Source organism: Coffea arabica, chromosome 7e (assembly GCF_036785885.1).
Source record: "Coffea arabica cultivar ET-39 chromosome 7e, Coffea Arabica ET-39 HiFi, whole genome shotgun sequence".
NCBI classification, from domain to species: Eukaryota; Viridiplantae; Streptophyta; class Magnoliopsida; order Gentianales; family Rubiaceae; genus Coffea; species Coffea arabica.
Genome location: NC_092323.1, coordinates 35,772,447 through 35,795,960, shown reverse-complemented (window position 1 = coordinate 35,795,960; position 23,514 = coordinate 35,772,447). Strand labels below are relative to the sequence as shown.

Genomic DNA, 23,514 nt, shown 5'->3' with positions numbered 1-23,514 from the left:
AACAAAGCCGAGTTGAGCCGAGTCAAGCCTTTAACGAGCCGAGTCGAGCCCTTAACGAGCCAGGTCATGTTCGGCTCGCCAACTACCCAGTTCGACTAACAGCACTAAGAGCCAAAGAGAGTTACTAATCACAATTTTCGTCATCGTCACATGCATGTGCCTCCCATGTGATATTCATTATGCGCGCTATTTTGTGCGTGCTATAGTGCGAGCTTCGCTGCTTTGGAGTGACTAGTGTTGAACAACTCGTGTTTTTTTCACAAACTACCACCGTTTCTTTTCCTGCTTCCTCCTCTCCTTTCTAAAATTTTCATATTATGCAACCACCATAGATTTCAATGAAATCTGCTGTTTGAGAACAAGTGTCGTGGAGGTTTCACTCCTCAAATCCCCTGCTTCATCTCACCTCCCTTCGCGGCTGTCTCTTCTTAGTTCTCTCGGGTTCTTTCTCGCTCTATCTCTCTTTCTGTTAAATTAATCAACAATACTAAGAATACCAATAACAAAGAACAAGTCTTTTTTAGATGTGGATCTTTGTTTTACAAGATACTTTTCTTTTTCTTTTCTCTTCTTTGGATTAGAATATTTTTTCGATTTTTTGAGGTATTTTATTTATCAGCTTAATTCTGATTAAATTGTTATTATTTATTGAATTTCTTTTTTTTATTGTAGCTGCTTTGCTATTGGAGTTAGGCATGGTAGACTTCTTTATGATGGAGGTTAAATTTTCTATTTTTTACTAATCAACTTTTTTTTGGTGAATAGTTTATTTTCGATTCAATAGAAAGCTCATGGTGTAGATTTATCAATTTATGGGACTTCTAAGGTACTTAGAACCTAGGCTCAAGTGCAATTTGGCTCAATTTGTACTACTGATTGCAACTAGTGAGTAAACTCATGGCTGTTTATGCTTAGTGAAGTGAATTTCTGTTGCATTTAATAGTTATACCAAGTGTCAAAATAGTGGAATGTAATGTAATAATCTTTTTTTCGATTACCATTTGGACAAACTGTACATACTACCTATGTGAGAGGGGTGCAAGTTTGCTCCTGCTATAGGTATCTAGATTTCCTTGACAAGTTTGTGATGATTTGAGACTCGATATTAGTTATTGAAATGCCTCATGTGATGATTAATCTTATTGATGTGCATTAGTAAATGGTTTATGTTACCTAATGAAGTCAATTTCCTTTTTATTTTTCAAATTATATACACACTACAAATTCTTTATGGGCATCCATGGTAAATTGTCACCGTACAACGCGCAATTCATTCCTCCTAGCGTTTTAAAGATTAGCATGGAGATATAACCCAATCTTGGCCCTTAATAGCCTCCAATGATAGCTATCAATTCTCTACTTAGATTTCCGTGTCATCTCATCCATATTGGAGGAGAGAGAGAGAGAGAGAGCGTTAAACGAGAGAACGTTAAACGATTATCAGATTAAACTAGGGAGGGGGTTAGTACTTTCCAGTAGACAAAAAAATATTGATCAAGTCCGGTTACAGATATCAAAAGTGCTGTGCCTATTTTCAGGAGGATCAGCCATCAGAGAGGCAGGAAGGGAAAGGAAAGTATCCTAAACCTTATACAGTTATCAGCGACAAAAGACAGGCTCATCATAGCAAAAACAAAATCAGAAAAGTTGATACAGATGAGCTTCACATAATTTATTCGCTGTTTTGATAAACTCCCAAGGCTTCTCCCAGCTTCAAAGTATTCCTCATGGTCCTCCTGCCAACTCCACCGTTTCCTTTCCTCATCATTGCAGCAAATTCTCCATAGTCAATCTGTCCATCCTGACATTTGGAAAAGCAAATCTCAGGATGTGAACACCAAACATAGAAGCATAATACCTGTATCTTCAGGTAAATAGATCAAGAATAGAGGTGTTTTGAAGTAGCAGAAGCCTAAGAGCGTCATAAATATCTAACTCCCTAAACTCTATAAAAGCTTGGGATCCCAACTTTAAGGACTGTAGCAAGTGGCAATAAATACAAGATACAATCAAGAATGTTACCCAAAAAAAGACGCCGAGCTCAATTTTCATTTAAATTGGGACTTCGATGATGGAAGACAAATTTATTTTATATTCAGGGTCTCTGGAGCTGATATATAGGATGTTCAATTTTCATAAACATTATTAGGTGATACAAAATAGAGGGAGTTCTGTAGTACCTTTTGGGTGTGAATATCAATTCATCGTTCAATGTGTTAAAAAGAGATATCAACACTTAGATGATTTTAAGAGTTTAAATTATTTTATGATGTGGCAAGAGTTTATTGGATTAGAATAATAGGCATGATACCTAAAAGGGATGGTTGAATTTCCCTCAAAATTGATCTGAAACTCCTTTTACCATGTGCCTTACCAGCTAAAGTATTCAACATAACACACAAGAAGAAAACATTAGGTGCTGAGGGAGGCTACACTGATTGATGTGGCTCCAACTTCATTTAGTGGCACCTCATGGATCACAGCTCCACTAAATGTGAAGCAATGCCGAAATCCAAATTCAACTTACATCCACGTTTCAGATTTCAAGCAGAGGGTCCAGCCATGTGTGTCAATAACCCAATGTTTTATCTCTACTCAAAATACTTTTGTGTTCATTACTTCAAGCAGGTGATTGCAAAACTGCAAACAGCAAATTTAGGCTGCAGCAAAAGTGGAATCAAAACAATATTTTCATGCCAAGTGACAAGCCTCATATGGACCAATAAATCTCTTGTCCAACCACCAAAACATAAACAAGCGATCTCCATTTTTTTGCCTCTCTAAGGCCAAAATTAACATCACAAAAGAAAGAGGAAGGAAACTTACATTATCTTGATCAATTTCTTTGATCATCTAGTCGAGGTGGAGTTCACTTAAACCAAATTCCTTGCAAGCCTGTTGGAGCTCATCAATGGTTATGTAACCACTTCCATCTTTGTCAAAGAAAGAGAACGCTGATACTAGATTCTCCTCTCTCTCTAACTTGTTTAAGTGCACAGTAGCAGCAAGAAACTCACCATAATCTATTGTTCCACTATTGTCAATATCTGCCTATCAAAGACACCCAGAAAATTATTTATCACTTGCTACCAAGTAACACTTCTCAAAAAAAAATTTATGAGTAAAGTGGGATAAATAAATAAATACCCACATATGTTTGTTAGAGAACAGAAACTAAATGAGGTTTAAAAGGCAATCTTACTGCTTCCATAAGATCCTTGATCTCAGACTCCATGAGTTCAGAACCTACTCGCCTTAAACCCTCTTTCAGTTCATCAAAGGTTATTGTCCCACTATTGTCTGTATCTATCATTCTAAATAACTCCTTAAGGCCACCAATTTCTTCTTCTGATAGCCTCTCAGCAATTACCTGCAAAGAAAATGAATAAGTATATGGCTAAACGTGTATGGGTCTGGCTTCATGTAAAATTGAGCACAAGTTGCAGTACAGTGCTTGCAGCATGGTACTACCTAACCAGCAGCATACAAAAGGAGACCTAGTTTGTTTAAAATAGACTTGGTGAATGATGAGAAAAGTTAATTTCCATAGATTTTTGTGGCAGAAAGTTACTTTCTTCAATATGGATCTCAGTACAGGCTGTTTTTACCATACTTTCTTGATAGATATACAAGAAATTGGACAGCATTGCCTTCCTATTATTTAGTTCCTTAATTTTAAGGACCAGCCCTCCTCTGATTTGTACTTATGCTCCTTCAGTTAATAAACTTTTGTCGTTAATTTCCATAGATTTTTGTGGCAGAAAGTTACTTTCTTCAATATGGATCTCAGTACAGGCTGTTTTTACCATACTTTCTTGATAGATATACAAGAAATTGGACAGCATTGCCTTCCTATTATTTAGTTCCTTAATTTTAAGGACCAGCCCTCCTCTGATTTGTACTTATGCTCCTTCAGTTAATAAACTTTTGTCTTTCACATTTAAAGAACACATATAGGGAACAGACTCCCAAATAAAGAACCAGTTAAGAAAAATATGATAGCAATGACAGTATAAACTCTCCATAATAGACATGTTTAACATAAGTAGGCCATCAGCAATTTCCCTTATCTTGTTTTAAAAGGAACACTAAGGCCTAGTTTGGAAGATAAGGGATGAAAAAAAGAGAAGAGAAAGCTTATGAGACAAAAGAAGAGAAATATTGCTCAAAAGTTCAAGAAAGAAATGGCTTTCCAAAAGTTAGAAAGAGAACTCTTCCAACTATTAAACGATGATTTCCCTCCATTTCTCTTCACTTCAAACTCCCAAACATGAGAAAAATGCTACATTTCATTTTCTTATTCTTCTCTCCAAAGACGATAGGCTCGAGAAGTTCTAGACTGAATAATAAGGCAGAAAATATAAACAAAATTGACAAAGAATTTATTATTTAGAACCCCCTTAGCATTTAACAGGTTCTCCTCCTTAGTCCATAAGGTTTAGTTTTTATGTCTAGGGAGTCGAGGGAATCGTTCTGCCAAAGTAATCAAAGGGCCCAAAATGTACACAGCCTAAGTACCCAAACTAGAGGCTGCAATCTGGATCAGAATCCATTTATCCATCCAGTTGACCCTTAATTAAATGGATTTGGATTGCCAATTTCCAGTGGCAGCTTTAAATGGTTTGACCAATTAAATCCACTTAACTTAATGGTTTTAAATGGATTATCCCTATAAACCATATAAAACCAATTACTTCAAAAAAAAAAAAAATGTCAAACCCTCTGACTCTGAAGTTCCAAACCAACAAGTTATGAAGTTCCTCAGCTCCTCAGTCCTTTCGAGATTCAAACAAGGGAAACCACAGAGACAAAAAGGAGGTGAGAGAATGAGACTGTTCAGACTATTAGAGATTAATCGAAGCGAATACCCATTCAGAATTGAAGCAATGTCCTTGAAGGCATCATTTTCTTCGCTATAAAATTATAAATCGATTCCTTAACCAATAAAGCCAATTGTGGATATTCTTCCTCCACAAGCCCCTTAAGACAATAAAGCCAGTGCTTTTAATTCTTCTTCTTATTCCAATCTCCGCTCATGGACTGGTGATCGTGACTCTTCTCATCTCTAAGCCATTTAATCCCACATCCATCTGCATCGTATTTGAATCATCCATAATACCCCAGTCGCTGCCATGGATAAACTAATGATGCCCTAATTTCTCTTTTTTTCTGAATTTTTGGTAACTGGTAAGACAAAGCCCTAAATTGTCTAAGTGACGTTCTATTTAATCCTTCAATTAGAGCACTTGATTTAGCCAGAGTTTTGAGATGCTGGTTATTAGTATACCATAAACGAAAGCAACCCCTGGTTTTTGATGATGTTAAAGGTAGTATGGAAATGTTGGCCAACGGGTCGAAATGTATGAAAATGAATCATACGACCCGGATATTCTACAACTAGTGTGAGATTGTAGAATTTTGTTCAGATTTGAGGATTAGATACTTTGCGAGCTTTAATCCATTTTCTTCAGCAAACGGAGAAGAAGACAGATAAGAAATAGAAAGAAGAAAAAAGACAAGGAAAATGAACAAAAAAGATAAAGGAAGGAATTTCCTATTTGATAGCTAAATGGATTTTAAATGGATAATTGGATATCCATCATCCATTTGGATCCAATCCACATACAACCATTTACTAAATGGATTTAAATGGATTAGACCATTTAATCCATAATCCATTTATGTGAAACCAATTATAATCCATATATCCATTTTGACACCTCTAACCCAAACAGTGTAGTCTATGCTCATACTCTTGTGCACTATTTCTTGTTCTTTCCCTTCACAGAGCAATACCCCACCTCCATCATAGACAAGCAGTCCCTACATGAGCAGCTCTTTTAAAGCCACTCTCCTCTACATGTTAATACTCCACTGCTGCTGTACCACCACACTCTTCCCATTAACAGGAATGCCCAAAACTAAGGAAACAAAATTGCCAAAACCATCATTTAGACAGAGAGCAAATCAGGTAGATGGAGCAAAGGGATAGAACTAGAGAATTGCTGTATCTCCGCCACCCCACTTCTTGTCCATGTAAGCACCACAAACACACACCCGCAGAGACAGAATCACAAACATAAAAACAATGAAAATCAAACTAGAAGAATTTCAATAAAAATTCCATCTGTGAGCTACCCAGGGCTGCAAATTCAGAGAGATGTTTTGTAACACTCCATTGTACAATCTTTGAATCAATGATTAAATAGATTAACTGAAGCTGCACCAAAACCATTAGATTTTCAAGTTTCTTTTCAAGGCAACAGATAAATTTCAATTTATTTGGAAAAAATATAAAGCATTAGTTTGCTTCTTGAGAGGGTCAATGGCTCCAAGCAATTGATGAAGGCCAAAATGATTTGCTACTGATTCATCCACATCTTTATTGGGAGAGAAATAGAACGAGGACTTTTGCAATGAGGGAAGTTATGTGCTTGGGATTTAGGGAAGGTGCTTGGTTTGTAATCCTTGGTGGTTGGTGGTCTCTGGTGTTAAGGATCAAGAAACAAGAGAGGTTTGGAAAAAAAATATCGGAAAATACCATGGACTTAGGAACCAGACAATTCAGGACTATTTGTATTTTGAACTATAAAAATGATACTGCTACTTAGAAATGTTAGACAAGCAGGTAAAGTTTACCACAAATTAACATTAGGGACTATAGTGCAAAACATGCCAAACTTTGGGGCCTTTACCAAAAAAGGATACAATAGATATACTGACTCTCAGAAATTGAGCAGCACCAAGGGGCATCTTGAATTGAAACTTAAAATTTTGCGACCCAGGACCTATATGACAAGTTAAACAAAAAAGAACTCTTCAAAAAAAAAAAAATTCCATGCAGGAATTTTAGTAGCACAACCTCGAGAAGATCTGCATAAACCAGTCACACCCTAATGTAGAATGTTGTCTTTATGTCCTCTGACAATATCACAAGATGATAATATGGTTGTCCTGAGTAATGCAATTTACTCTCTCACTTTTAATTTAAAAAAAAAAAAGAAGAAGAAAAGGAAACTATACGGCAGCAGGTTCTGTTGTCCCCCTCTTGCTATTCCACAGTATTCATGCATGGAGGACTAGTAAAGATTTGAAACTGAACAAGATAGATAATCCTCTAACTAGGACCCAGGGTATCAACCAATATTATGACTTGTTGCCATACCTTCTCAAAACCTATACCCACTGCTCTCCATTTCCCAGAATAGAAATAGAAAATGGAGAATAAAGTGGCAGGAAAAAATGGAAAAGAAGCACCTAAGAGAAACTTTATTTCTATGTTATGTCAGCTTTTCTGTACAATCCAGTTCCACCATAAAGAATCCACATAAATTAATTTGCGCACAACTGATATTGCTCAACCATGTTGCTTTCCTAGAGAGAATTGACTTTGCAATTTCCAATACTATCCTTAACATTTCAAGTCGCAGAATTTACCACCTTTGAAACTGTGAGACAAAAGTTTTAGACAAGGATTCAGTTATAAGAAAAAATGGCTACTTTGGTGCTATGACTAATTAAATGATACATGTTAAGTAAAATTCGAGCAATTTACAGGCAATACATGTTGAACTGTAAGAACTGGCCTGCCGTAGATTATTGAACTACCTATCACGCCATGCATTTCTACTTCACTGTCTAACAAAGTTTGTGCACTGGAAGAAAGCTTATACTCTTAAAGGTACACAAGCAAATACATTGATGAAGGAGAATAAAATATGTGATCCTAAGCAACATGTCTCATTCACTGCTTAAGGGAGAAACAAACTAATAACCAAAACAAAAAGGAAGAAGAAGACAAATAAAACAGGCTTCAATTAGCATTTACCAGCATTATCCTTGGGCATCATATAGCTACTTCATTCTCACCCCCAGGATGCACTTTTAAGTATAAATACAATAAAGAATGCTAGAGCTAAAATGGCATCAAGAGATTAATCACAAAAACCAAGTCGAAAAGCAACTATTTAATGGTGATATTTGTCCATCATCGCTTACTGTATTCAGCCAAAAATATCATTTCTAGTTCACTAAGTTCTCCTTATAACAAGCTATCTCTTTAGTACGTTACAGATACTGCTTTCTTAAATGATAGAAGAATCAGATTATTGAATTTTATGAAACTATTGTTCTTGTACCCAAAAATATTAACCATCACAATGTTTTATGAACTCAACCATTTATAAGTACAATATAAAACAAAGTACATTAATTGATATAAAATTCAAATATGGAATTAACAAGTGTTAGAGATTGCACTATATGCCTAAAGGAGCAAAAGTTTGTATCTGTCTACTTTCTCTTTGCCCAGCCTACCCAATAGTAGAATAGACTCTCATACTAGTTAAGTTATACAACAATTTTAATTACTAAACAATTAGGTGTCAAATGGCTGGCCTAATTGTTGAAGTATCTGTTTCATGTTGCAAGAGTGTCAACCATTAAGGACATTAAAGCACAGTTTTATTCCACTTTGTAGTGTTCATCCAAAATTTACAACCATCATTTTTAAATCTCTTGTACTCAACAATTCAGATGGAATTCAAGTATTTAACATAAATTCTTTAATATTATAGGCGGCATAAATCTTCCAATTTTAGGCATTTATTTGCTAAGATAAGAACCAAGCTAGGAAAAACTAAAAGATTTAGATATCATAGAAATAAAATAATGGAAATATATTGCATTTGATATGATAAATCTAAAACAATGGAGATATGCTTTCTATCTACTCTATTGAAATTCTAAATAGAATGGGTCCTCTTAAATTTTGTTAAAACCAAGGCAAAGAAAACTTGCAATGTTGCATGGACTCAAGTATGGGTGTCAAACACAGGTATGTCTAAGGGATTGAATCATTGTTAGGATACAGAGGAACAGGCAGAGAGTTGGTTACAGGAATTGGAAATTAGGTTCTCATATGTATTTATACATATTTATATACATGTGAAGATAACTGTGTCCATACATTTGTATATACATATCAGCATCTGTTACATGTTTGAAACATTAAAAATGTGTTCCATGATCTTTAGAACAAATATATATCATTCAAACTCATACCCAATATTTGAAGTGGTATTTAATGGAAAATAAGTTTGTCTAAGTATATTAAGCTTTCAGAACTGTTTCAGTAGTAGAAAGAGCTCTAATAATTTCACCAAAAGCATTAGATTTTCATATGAGGGCCAAGTAACTAATATGTGATGTTTTAAATGTTATAACAAGTTAGCTTAATAGATTAGACCCAGTAATTATTTTGCTTATTTTTATGACTTTATCCAGTAACATGCTCATTTTTGCCCTAGTCATCAACTTTTTTTTTCAAAAAAAAATTTCTATCTTGACTTTTCTCATCATTCTCTCAGCTCAAGCCAGTTTTGCTTTCAACTACTTCTTTAGCTCTTTCCTGTTGGAGCTCAGAAACACCATTGCTACAGAGAGTGGGCTGGTCAGCACCAACTCTTCACCAGCGACAGGCAAGCCCCAACCTTTGTGAAGTTGAACGGAGCCCTTTCTGAAGTCAACATATCCAACTGAATCTGACTGGAACCCCATCCGGATTCCACACCCGTGCCCGTACCCCAGCCATTTCATGTCGAGACTTGAGCTTCTTGTTCAAATGGCAAGTCTATGAAATGCAGACTCTAAGAACTAGTGGTCTAATTGAAATAGTTTCAGCCTAAGCAAACTACATCACAAGATATCCACAGTCATCCACCACACAACATTTTTACCACAAGAGAAAAAAGAACAGCAACAAGTGTAAATCCTTATTTATTTTATTTTATTAGCATGATTTCCTAATCACAAGAGAAAAAAGAACAGCAACAAGTGCAAATCTTTATTTATTTTATTTTATTAGCATGATTTCCTATTGGATATGAAAACATTAGACTGCAAGCCAGAATAGGAGATACAACTTTTATAGCCTAGTAATTTTGTTCATCAGCATATCCATTTTATGGTTAAATATCGAAAATCGTTCTAATTGAAAAGAAGCATTCAAATATGTTCCACATGGATAATAGATTCTTTCTATAACAAAAACTTACACGCAAAGCCATCTTCTTGAGTTTGTTCATTGCAGAGAACTGCTTGAGGCGTGACAGTACAGCAGAATCAAGAGGTTTATCAGGGGCCATATTGTCATCAATAATCCATGGATGACCTACACCAGAAATGCAAAATCCTTTCATCAAGTAATCTAATAAAGAGAGAGGAAAAGACAACAACCCAAAAAAAAAAAAAAAGTAGCACAATAAGTAATTAAACACTTGCACCTTCCATTCCAGCAAAACTCCCTCCCTCCCTCCCTCTCTCTCTCTCCCCCTCCCTCTCTCTCTGTCTCATGCAAAAAAAAATTTAAAATGACACGTTGAATAATCGGCATACTAAATTTGACTTACACAGAACTTCATGGGCTGTCAACCTTCTCTTTGGATTTCTATCTAGCATTTTTCGTATCAAATCCTTGGCAATGTCGGAAATACCAGGCCACGGTTCAGATTCAAAATCCAATTTTCCTTGTAGTATCTGGCGGAAGATCCCCATCTCAGTTTCTAGAAGCAGTAGCAAAAGAGTACAGGCATCAGGATTAGAAGCAGAAAAAGAGAATATTCTTACACAGAAATTGTTGCCCTCTTTGAAGAAGAGACAAGAGAACCAACAAACTTACTCACCAGCCCAAAAAGGTGGAACACCACTAAGTAAAATGTACAATATAACTCCAGCACTCCATACATCCGATTCAGGTCCATAATGCTTGCGTAAAACCTCTGGTGCAACATAGTAAGGACTCCCGACTACATCACAAAATGTTTCACCTGGAAAATGGCAACTAAAAACTGTTAATGACGAATAGACAAGCTAAAAAAAGATATTGTTGGACCACTTCAGGTTTACAATTGGAAACATCATTATCAGGATTAAGAACACAGATGCGCATAATATGTACACTTTCCAGGGCAAAGACAAGCTAAATAAGCCACCTTTTTTCAAGAAAAAGAAATGGTGGAATGAAGATAGTATAACTATAAAAGGCTCAAAAGCTTGGAGAAATAGAAACAATAACATCTGCAACTTTCAGTATCTAATTGAATCAAATGAGTGCACCTTTTCCCATTCAGCAAACAATTTAATTCATTGAAACAATTTGCTTCCATGATACAGCTAATACACAGATTTATACTCACTTTACAGGGCATGGTGTCAGCCTTAAATATGTAGTAAGGATGTTAATGGCCAACTGCCTAGTTCTCAGGAACAAAAGTATCCTAGGTGTTAACAAATTAAAAGTTAGAATATTGAAAAAAAATTGAGCAGGAATTTGATGGATCTAAATCCTGTAAATAAAGCTACCAAATTTACAGAATCATATCTATGGATCGTTAATTAACCCATCTCTAGAGTGAGTATAAGAAATTGAACATAAACCTTGGACTTTTGACAAAACCACCAAAAAACCCAACATAAACATTAATCTTTTGACAAATCTACCAAAATTCATAATGTGCTTTTTCTGGTTATACATTAGAAATAGCATCAGAGAGCCATATCTCAAGTGGAAGTAATATAAAAGAAGAAATCTATCAGCAATCTATCTTATAGCTGCAGATAGCAGCTGGACTGCAAAACTCCAGAAAACCAGAACAACAATCCATGACAGAAAATATATGAATAGGCTTTCTTTAAAAAATACCATGAATATCATTGTAGGAGAATGGGTATTTGATTTTGGACTGACATGTGCATTTAAAAGTGACACTTGCAAAATTGAAATTGCAAATCGTGTAGCTATGACCACCACACTGCCATCATCTACATTATAATCAATGTTAAGGTCATCGTTGTTATTCCTATGGACTTCTACTTAAAAACTATGTACAGTGCTCAATCTTTACATAGGGCATATATCATGTAAATTTGCTCCCTAGTTTTCCACAATTCTCAAGTTTAAACTGCTAGTCTGCAATGTGGCAGTAATTTAAGTAATTATGGTTCATATTGTTGGAATGGGTAATCTCAACTTACATATTCACATTAGGGTGTTTTAAATCAACAATTACCTAGAGAGAATGAAAAGAAATTCAATCATGAATCCTATACTTTTATAGTTCAAATATGTTGCTAAACTACATAAAATGAGATGTGTGCATGCAACAAAGCCCAAATAAAAATAGGATGCACTGGATCTACAAAGGTACCTATTCCCAAAGTACAAATATTCCTGAACACTTAAAAATTAAAGGGTTTTAGACAATCAATCAAGAAATTGAACTGTTTCTTCGAGATGCAAAATGTAAAAGCAATGCAGGCCAACATCATCCTTTAACTAGTACTCCAGCTTTGAAAAAAGACGAATTGTTTGCAAAAGGATAGTGGCCTCCGAAAGCTTTTCATCATTTGCTTTTTACAGCTAACAGATACGTTCTTTTTAGCCTGTTGTTCCTTTCTCTATCCCAGATTCTCCTTTTTTGTCTCTTTGTAATAAACTTCTACAAGCTTTTCCTGGGGTGCATAACATCAGCCCAGATTGAAATCTAATCGATGTAGCAATTAGCCACCTTATCATCTGCTTGGTCAGTCCATTCATGACTACTATGTTTTACATTCAATAGAAAACACACTTGCAGTTTCTTTGAACAAGTATACTTTACAGGGAACAGAAAGTGCATATCTTAAAGACATTGAAATTTTGTTCCTCCTTGCAGAATACGGGGATAACTAGCCTCAATAAAGACATGATCCAAAAATTTTGGATTTCGCCTCCTGCTGTAATCAAAATCTTATAATTTCACGATTATCCATTTCCAGGGAAGTTGTGTATTTGCAGAATATAAAGTCACATGATTTTAAATCATGAAAACAACTACCAATCTCACTGTCCAGCAGAATCTTATCCTGGAAGAATACTTACTCTCCTGACTACAGCCTCATAGTGCCAATAGTCTCTCTCTCTCTCCTGCAGATAAACTACTTGTCTTAGGCCAACTTTCATATTCCATCATTTCCTTTTGAAAAGACACATATTGAAGGAGTAAAGTTCAGGTAGATACAAAGAAAATGCTACTGAAATGACAAAGAGAAACAAGAAATTTCTTTCTCAGGCAGCTACAACATTGATCTGTCAAAAGAAAGCTTCTCATTCTCCAAAACAAATATAATCTCTTTCCGAATTTTCATGCTAATAACCAGACACGTATTAACATCTGCTATCCTGCAAATAACTAGATGCTACAATCAAGCCAAACACTCAGAGAGAAAACCTGGCTCACAAATATAGAATCCTCAAATCTTTCAATGGCACTCTCTTTTTTTTTTTCTTTTTTTTTCCTTTTTCAAACCAGCCAAATGAATAGGAGAATGGATGTTCCCATCTTATGCATACACAAAAGAAGATTCCAATTATCTACAGAGCCAAATTACACAAGAGATTTAAATTTGCCACCTGCAGAATAAGATGCCAGGATGTTGCAAATCACCAATTTAAGTGCCAACCCCCTGAAACCCCATCAATCTAAAGGAAAAAAAATGCCAAAGGATCTAATAAGTTGTCACTAAGTTCAATCAAGAGAAAAGGTAATGGCATTCCAGATCAACATTTACAGAAGAAAAATCAATCGAGAGCTGAATAAGGGCAACCAAGTTCAAGTTTTTGTTCAGAAAATAACCTGGCTTGTAGAAGACAGAGAGGCCAAAATCAGTGGCCTTTAGAGCTGCATCTTCATCAGCACTGGTAAACAAGAAATTCTCAGGCTTAAGGTCCCTATGCATAACCCCCAAAGAATGGCAAGCCTCCACAACCCCAACAATAGTTTTGATCAGCTTTGCAGCCTCTCTTTCACTATAATGTCCCTTTTGCACTATCCTATCAAAAAGCTCCCCACCAGCACACAACTCCATGACTATATGAACACAAAGAAAATCCTCATAAGTACCCTTTATTCGGACCACATTCGGGTGCTCAGAAAGATGGTGCATTATCTGAATCTCCCTCCAGACATCATCATAGTCCTCTTTACAGATGAGTTTCTTCTTAGGTATAGACTTGCAGGCATAGAGTACACCTGATGATTTCTCTGTGCACAAATGAGTTGTGCCAAACTGGCCTTGGCCTAGTTTCTTGCCTATACTGTAAATGGATTGGAGGGATTGGGTTCTGTAGGGGAGAACCCAACTGGGCTTCAATGAAAATGATGGACCTGATGACGATGATGGTGGTGGTGGTGCTGCTCCTGCAGTGGTTGATGGTGGTTTCTGGGTGGTGGCTTCTTCTGATGCTGTGGATTCTGGTGCTGTCTCTGAAGACATGATTCTTGATTGTGATCTATTTTCCTCTGAATCTTGGAAGGAAAGATCGCAGTAGTTTTATTCAGGGAGGAAGGAAGAAGCAAGGGGAGAAGAAGAAAGAAGTGAGCAAAGACTTTTTGCTTTTGCCTTTTGCCTATTGGGTTTTTGGCTGGTTTTAGGAAATGGATGACTAGGTAGACTTAATCACTTGGGCAGGAGATTGGGTCCAGTTTTATGACATTTAACAACATTTACTCTTCCTATATTTCCTCCGGTTTTTCAGTTTTGATTTTAGTATCTTTTTGGCGTCTTAAAATTAAGATGTGATTTGTTGCATAAATTGGAAAAAAAAAAAAAAAAAATGGTCCCACGAGAGGAAAAATGTACTATAGCAAAAATGCTCCCCCATCATCACGTGGTTGATTTTTCTTTCTAGTAGAGTATAAGTTGATAGACTTTTGAAAGTTCCAAGTCACATTTACTCAAAAAAATTAGGAAAAAAAATGGTTCCAAGCCACATTAGCTTCTTGGAAATGATGAACAAACGAGGTAACATAATCCAAATTTGCACCAATTGCTCAAACCGTATAACGAAGCTTCATCGGCACAACCTCATCTTTATGCAGGATTCGTATGAGAATCGTAGAATCCGATTTAGCCACAATATTATTCTAATAACTCGCTCCTTTAACATATGACCAAATATTTGATAATCAAATTTGACCAATTAACTGTTTTTGGGCTCTTGTGAAAACTTGAAAGACTCGAGGGGCTTAAGTAGAAATTGAAAAAGGATAAAAGGGAGATAACCCTGTGCCAAACAAAACACTTATTCCAAACTCAAATCATATTTTACTTCTTTCTTCTTCAGTTTCAAGTCAAGACTCATCAAGTGGAGTATAAGATCAAGGGACTTTGGAGGAGTTTTATCACCAGCAACTTGAGGAGAGTTTACTTTTAAATTGAAAGATAAGTTTTTGGTCAGAATATTGCTATGAATGAAAATACTTGAATGAATATGAAGTGTGAGCTTTTGTGACGGTTTCCTTAGTTAAAGTTACAGGTTTTGTACGGTTTTATCATCTTTTAATGCTAAGAAGCGACTTAGATCGTTGCATGCCAAGAATTGTGGAAAAATAGAAACTTATGTGATTTGGAAATTCTTAAAAACTTCATAAATCTTATTGTTGGATCAATTATTTGTTTGAATAAGGCCTCTTGAGTATTGATAATGTCATTATATATTGGCTTTGAGGTTCGATGGAAGTTTGGAGTTTGAACTGATGAGCCAGGGGTGAGTGAATAGTGGAACTGAAGCTAGAAATCTATTTTGTTGGAGACAGTCTCACAGGTTTGTACCAATTTAGTTTCTCGAACATATCTTTGTATAAAAAATTCGAATTGAGTGTCGTTTATTGCATTGAAAACTAAATTCAAAGGATTTTCAATTTATGTAAATATCTTATCTTAATTCTGTACCAATGAAGGTCAATGAACCTTGGAAATTAACCCATGTGTTATGTTAGAGTAAGAAGTTGACCTTTACTATAGATTGTTACTCAGTGCTATTGTTTGGGCCCTTCTTTTGATAGATTAGAATGTTTATGTTTCTTTAGAGTTTTGATTATGTACTTTTGATATGTTATAGGTGAGCAGGAAGGTGAACGTTGGGAATATTGAAGTTGAGTTAGGAGCTAGCTTTTGGTATTTATGGTAAGCGGTCCTTCTACTCCCTACGTCTTATTAAATGTGTTATACAACTTGTTACTTTGGAAAACCTATCTTGGCTATCAAATCCAGCGTGAACATGTGTATATTTTGTATTTGCTTACAAAATGCTAGATGGTCATAAATTGCTATGCTTTGCATATGTCAAACTCTTGAATTACTTGTTAATTGTTGATGGAAATAGTTCTACCTTGTTAACTGTCTCAATCAGGTCACAGTAGAGTTGTGGGTCATGTCAACTGGAATTCTAGTTGGCTTATATATATGAACTGTCTCAATTAGATTATAGTTGAGTTGTGAGTTGTGTCAACCGGAATGGTAGTTGGCAACTTGATATTCAGAGTCAGTATGATGCCATGTAATTGTAGAGCTTATTCGTGTGAATGCGTTATGCTTATGATTGTTAATGACCACACATTTACTTTAAAATTTTATTATGACTATGCATTATGGTGGTTATAAAATGTATCTGATATTGTAATATACTTAGGCCAATAGGAACACTAGATTACTTATTGAGCGTATTGTGCTGATTGATGATTAAATATACAGAGTCGATTGTAGTAATAAATCATTTGAAGTATAGTAGGGGTCGAATCAACAAGGATAGGTTAAGTTTCTCTACTTTAATTATGATAAAAAATAATAAAATTCAAATTCAAGGGCTTTTAATCTCTAGTTAAGAAATAGAATTGATAATCAAGTAAAACAAAATAAAATTAAGAAAACAATTGACAAGAGCGCTCCGCTTGGATTAGCTGTTTTTTTGGGTGTTTTTAAAAAAATTTATTGTAGTAGTGTATATGAAAAATTTTTACTATTTTTTTGAAATATTTGATATATTGTATTTTTTTTCCAACAAACGTAAATATTTGATATATTGTATAGATAGGATGTTTTTTGAGTTATTGTGTATTACTGTAACATTATATTTGAAAAACTTGTTTTTGAAAAAATGGCCAATCCAAACGGTTAGATTTTGGTTCAGAGTGTTAATTAATTATCTAGTTATTTTCTTAACATGTCAAGAATGTATCGCATACAAGTACTTTAAGTTATCTCTCGATAAATCTAAATTATGCCCAATTAAATCTCTCATCTCTTTCGAGTTCACAAATATTTAATTGAACTGGTTAAGATTTTAAGTGATTTCAATTACGGCATACAAATCCTAAACTACTCTCGTGTTTAGGATAAATATGTTTATCTATCTAGTGCACGGTTGTATACTTCTTCTCAGTTCAATACAAAGTTTAAGAGCGTGTCGAAGGTGATCAAGACTCTCTCAAGATCACAATTATTTAATTGAACCATTTAAAATTTTAAGTGATTTCAATTACATCATATAAACTCTAAACTACTCCCATGTCTAGGCTAAGTATATTTATTTATCTAATACACGGTTGTATACTCCTTCTCAGTTCAATACAAAGTTTAAGAGCATGTCGAAGGTGATCAAGCATAGCATGTAATTAAATCAAGACAGACAAATCAAGGCAAAAGTCAAGAATGTAATTGAAACAATTAATCAAAATTCCTTCACAAAATCCTAACTCTAGAAACAAATTAGTTCAACATGATCATAGTAAAATCAATAATTTAAAAAGTAAACACAAAGATGAAGATGAAAGTGAGAAAAACTTCTCAACTTGCCTTGCTCCAGTCTCTTCCTTGGTTTGCTCCTTGATTTGTGTGCGCCTTGATCTTGATCTCTCAAGAAAAAGATACAAAAAGAGAGGAACTAAAGCTAGACTAGTGTTTTCTAACCCTAACAGTGTCAAAAATAATTCCTATTTATAATTCTTTAAACAACTAGCCCAAATACGATAAGAATAGATTCTTGAAACAAAAGAAATCAAGCTCGCGTACAAATCTGACATAAACCGGTGCCATGACCAGTGTGAAGACTGGCACCTATCATTAGAGCTGTTAAACGAACCGAGATATTCGGTAGCTTGATTCGTTTTGACTCGTTCGTGTTCGTGAAAGGCTCGTTAAACGAACCGAATTCGAACGAATTTTTTTGTTCGATTAATAATCGAGCAAACACGAGCATGTTCGCGAGTTTTAACGAACGTTCGCGAACACGAGTATGTTCGCGAGTTTTAACGAATGTTCACGAACATGGACATAATTATCATTTGACAAATTTTAGAGTTAATTTTATGGCTGAACTTTTATATTTGGATTTGTTGTTTTTATGTTAATGTTAGTTATATAGTTAATGAATAATAGAATTTAGTTACTTAGTTGCTTTAATTGTTTTTTAGAATGATTAATGATTTGCATGGCATATTTAAGACTTAAAATAATTTGGATTCGAACATTTCGAGCATGTTCGCGAACGGCTCGTTTATGTTAAACGAGCCGAACACGAACTCAAATTCGAACACGAATTTTGCTTAACGAACCAAACACGAACACAGATTTGGAGTTCGAAAATTAACGAACGAACACGAACGTTGTTCGAATCGCTTAACGAACAGAGCTCAAACATGAGATACACAGTTCGATTCGGTTCATTTACAGCTCTACCTATCATTGGATTGCACAATTCACAATCTGACTTCAGATGATGTCCTGCACTACCAAGCATAGGACATTGCTCCAATTTCTCCCTTTGTTGCATTTTCAAATCGTTTTCTACTCATTCACGTACTTTTCCTACAAAAATTAATATATACCTACATTAGGTAGTTTCCATTCAAATTAAGCACAAATATCATGATCAACTGCCAATTTACACACAAAAGGATTACATTTTACACCCTATTAAATTCTCGCATACTCAGCCTATGTTTGTCTCCAAACATGATGATTAGCTTTCATTTTACCTATTTTTAATTAGGTTTTAGGGTAAGTCTTTAGTGTGTTATAAGTTAAAATGGAATAATTGAGTTCCTTTAGAAGTTATATTTCATACAGGTAGTGTTTTTCAACCAAAACACGCAAAAGTGTGGGTTAATATGCAAATTTGTGTTGTTTTTGTAGGTTTTTGGTATCTTATGAATAGATTCAAGTCAAAAAGAGTTGGACAACTTTGACACATCTTGATATTTTGGCAATATCTTGAGCTTCAAGTATCGAATTAAGATGATTCTTAAACCATTTTGAAACTAAAACATAACTCTACAATTCCTGTGTGACATCAAAATCTAGTTCGTCAATTTTTCTAGTCAAAAATTTGAAATACAGTCGACAAAATTTCTATCAAAAACTGAAACAGAGTACTTACCAGTCAGGGGTATTTTGGTAATTTTTGAGACTATAGAGATCCAAATGAGATAATTTTTGATACATTGGAAAGCTAATTCAAAAATCTACAATTTTATGTTTTGTATGAGAGCTAATTCAGCTTCCCTCATCAAGAAACTTGCAGTTGAAATTAGACCAAAAACAGAGTAAAGTTGAGTTTTAAGCTGAATGTGCAGAACTGAAAACGAAGAAGAACTGCAAGGCGATCCGCGAGGTGTACCTAAACTTTGTGAAGGAATTCAAGGATTCAAGTTTCAAGACATTGAATAAGAATTCTTCTTCCTAAACTTTGTTTCTTGTTCTTATTTGCCATGCTTTATTACAAGTTTGTTTCATACTTAGATATTCTTAATATGATGTCTAGCTAAACTTTTTCATATCCTAGAGTGAAGATGAACTTGTTATTGTTTTGATTTGAAGTAGTTAGCGAATGATTATGCATTTTCATGATTTGTTAGTTTGAGAACTGGAACTTATGCTTTATAGTTGTTTGGCCAACAACTATGAATGATTTGATAATTGTTGAGTAATGAAAGTTGCCTTCTAATAGATCTAAATTCTTAAACATTAGCCTTATTCTCACAAAAGTAGTGGATAATGGTTGGTTGGATTCATACAATAACTTCATTGAACTTATTTAACTTGTTTCTTACCTTTTCTCCATGAACATAGGTGAAGAATGATTCAAGAAGTTAAAAGAATTGGCGAAAGTAATTTCTAGAGGAATTATCTAAGGCGGTTTCTCTTAATTGTCCATTGGCGAAAATAAGGACATGCATTTGAAAGTTATACCTTGACAATTCATGGAAGCATAAGTATAATTTTCTTAACTAACTTCTAATCTTAACATAACAAGGGATTCTAATCCCTAGGATCCTCTCACTTCATCTTTAAGCAATTCTAATCTAACTTGTTTTTACTTTCATTTATTTTCTTGCAACATACCACTTAGATGGTTGGTTTTACCATCTAATGGCCAGTTTTATATTTATTGCTTTTGCTATATGGCCGGTTGTACTGCCTAACTAACTTCTTACTTTTATGGCTGGTTGTAGTGCCTAGACTAACATTTTCTATGGCTGATTTACCGCCTTATTAACTTTCTTTGTTTTTACTGCCTTAGACTTTAATTATCTAGATAATAAAGTAAGTGATTAACTCAAGTGATTGTCAATTTCTAAATCCTTGTGGGATCGACACCCATTATCCCTATACTGTGACAGCCCCACCTTCCCCTAAGGCGAACCAAAGGGGTTAGCGGACTGCCTGCCCAACTCTCGCCAGGACTAACGGTGCAGTTTAGAGCGATCTATCGCGTTCCGGAACTTATAAACGCGCGTAAACAAGTCAAAATGGCAAAATAACCCAAAATAAAAAAAATGAAATCCGGAGTCGGCCATGAATAGTAACCGACCCGTCAGAACCCAACCAAATACCAAGCAAACGTTCACATCTTGAACTTTAGTATTTACAATCCAAAGTTGCATACAAAAGTATTCAAAAGTGGATACATGTATGGTTTGCCAAAACAAAAGAGAAACAGACCCAAAAGTACATTTAGGGTTTCAATAAATGAGCTATACAAAAGATATGTCCAACTAACTCATTTCGGCAACCAATTATCAATTGCAGTCCAAAAATATTTATTTTCCTGTAAGGAAAACAAAAGGAATAGAGTGAGCTAATTGCCCAGTGAGATAATACTACTCAAGCAACCAAGTTCATATAAGCATCAAACTTTTCATTTCAATACATCAAAAGTAAACAAAGGCACACATTAATGGTGGTGATAAAAGGATACGGGCGGCTCTCAAAAGCCCTTTTTCCTCGTTTGCATTCTTGATCGGATCTCATTGACTCTTCGTCAATGTTCAAAAGTAACCAACCGTAGACTTCACTTTACTTCCATTCCTTCCACCTAACATCCCCCTACCGGGCCCGAACTCCAAACACTTGCACTGTGGTATTACTCGAGTATACCGGAATCGAGAGTCTCTCATACTACAAGATTCCATATAACACTTTCCCCAAGGATCATTAATTGGCACGACCAAGCCCTCGCCGGCTCGATTCAATCAACTACCAATGGAGTTGAGCTCAAAGATAACAATTGTAGTCGTTGGATACTCGTCCAATCGACACCAAATCAAGTACTTTCATTTCATGTAACATTCCAATAACATGAGAAACAATAAGTGAGAGTGATAAAGTACGCTCTCACTTCAATCAATTAACATTCAACTCATCAATTTCAAGTATCAAAGCTATATAGTAACACATAAGTGAGTAGTACACTCACCAAGCTTGCAAATGGTGTTTCATGCACTTCCGTCAAAAGAACGTCGTGAACCACCGTCACGCCCTAACACATGCAAACAAGTACAATGAGACTCGATAATGAGTCATAAACCAATACCAAATACGACCCCAATAGGGTTCCATAAGCATATACAAGCATTAGGGAAAACCAGAAAATCCGGAAATGAAACTAGTTATAACCCTAAAAAAAAATAGTTTTCGACCTCATTTTGCGGTAATTGCACCAAAGACACTACGATTATCGGATGAAGGTGCAAGACCCACCGTTTCGAAGATAAGAGATAGGGCTACAATATTGTAGAAGGTCACTCAACCCAGTTTCAAGTGTAACCAGGTCAAAAAATGCAAGATACTACACCAGAATCACAAAAATAGATTCACAGAACGCATTCTAGCGGAAACATCATAAATCAGGCTATCCAAGTCCAAATCCAGAATTCTAAAACCAGCTGAAAGCTACGAAACAGGGCTACATTTCATCAGAAGGCCTCAACAACCAATTCGGAAGTATTCCTAACCAAAATAACCAATTACAGAAGCAATTCTCCAATTCGGGTAAAACCAGAACAGCAAGGGTAATTTTGACTTTTCTCAAGCTACACTACTCCGATTGACCTGAAATTTTGCAGGCACCTCTAAAATATCATTACCTACAACTTTCATGTTTTAAGCCAAGGCCAATTCGGCCTCTAACCAGGAGCTACAAAACCGGGCAGAATGTTATCATCATAAACCCTAACTTTCCAAGATTTCTTCCAAAACCGAAATTGTTTGCAATTAACCACTTTTTCCACCTCATAGAGTCATTAAACATCATTTCCAATCATCATATATAGCCACACAATCATGTTCATATTAAAACAGAAAAATCCCCAAAAATGATAAAATTTCATCAATTCAACCACAAATCAAGAAATAATCCATAAAATTGCATCTTATACTACCACTAAACATGATTTAAGCATCAATAAAGGGAGGAGAGTAGTTCTTCACAACTCACCTTAGAAACAAGAGAGAGAGAGCAATTAGTCCTCTTAGCTTGCCGAATAACTCCACACAACACCTCACTATCACTTCCTTAATGTTTTCTATGGAGCAAAAACAAGAATCAATGGTTGGTTTTGATGATTTGGAGCAAGATGGAATCAAGAACTTGGAGAGTTTCTTCCTTTCTTCTTGAGAGAGAGGGCCGGCCAAGATGAAGAGAAAAATGGTGAATTTTTGGTGATTTTTGTAATTTATTTGGTCAATTGGACAAAAGGTGAATAGTGGTCTTATGTAAGAATCAATCCTATGGTGACACTTGTCACTTCATTAATGACTTGTCTAACTTTTGTCTCTCTTATACCAATCCACTTAACATCCTATACTTATCTCTTAACACCCGGTAAATTAATTTCAGTATTCAAAACTTAACCTAGTTAGCCGAATTGTTCCGAACTTTTCGTACTAGTGGGTCCCACGTCCGGTATACGCTCTTAATTTCTCAAAACCTATTTGATACTAGAAAAATCATCTAAAAACTATATCTGCTCCTTAAAAAGATCTAGAATTTTTCCTAATCCCGAAAATGCAGAAAACAAGCCATGAAAGATAATAAAATCTAGAAAATGGGAAAAATTACGGGTTCTCACACTCTCTCCCCCTTAAAAGAATTTTGTCCTCGAAATTTCTCACCTCAACTCACGAAAAGGTTAGGGTATTTCTTTCGCATTTCTTCTTCCACTTCCCAGGTAGATTCCTCTATCCCATGGTTTCTCCATAGTATCTTCACTAACGGAATCTGCTTGGTTCTTAGCTCTTTGACTTTCCGGTCAAGCACTTGGACAAGTTTCTCTTCGTAAGCAAGCGATTCGTCTATGTCGACCTCCTCTGGTTGTAAGACATGAGATGGGTCGGGATAGTACTTCTTTAGCATCG

At 35.3% G+C, this 23,514-nt stretch overlaps 1 protein-coding gene and 1 long non-coding RNA gene across 2 annotated transcripts; one reads left to right on the top strand and one right to left on the bottom strand.

Annotated features, from left to right (window-relative positions):
• The first annotated feature begins 244 nt into the window (after positions 1-244).
• LOC140011052 (uncharacterized) lies at positions 245-1,112 on the top strand. Its single transcript, XR_011818305.1, has 2 exons — positions 245-441; positions 673-1,112. It is a non-coding gene; the product is annotated as an uncharacterized lncRNA (long non-coding RNA).
• A 466-nt stretch (positions 1,113-1,578) lies between these two features.
• LOC113701971 (calcium-dependent protein kinase SK5-like) lies at positions 1,579-14,496 on the bottom strand. The gene is made up of 7 exons (XM_027222896.2): positions 13,674-14,496; positions 10,683-10,826; positions 10,410-10,562; positions 10,056-10,171; positions 3,203-3,370; positions 2,827-3,051; positions 1,579-1,801 (listed from the first exon to the last, which is right to left on the bottom strand). The coding sequence occupies exons 1-6, from the start codon at positions 14,311-14,313 to the stop codon at positions 2,854-2,856; spliced, it is 1,419 nt and encodes a 472-aa protein (XP_027078697.2). The 5' UTR covers positions 14,314-14,496; the 3' UTR covers positions 1,579-1,801; positions 2,827-2,853.
• Positions 14,497-23,514: the final 9,018 nt, after the last annotated feature.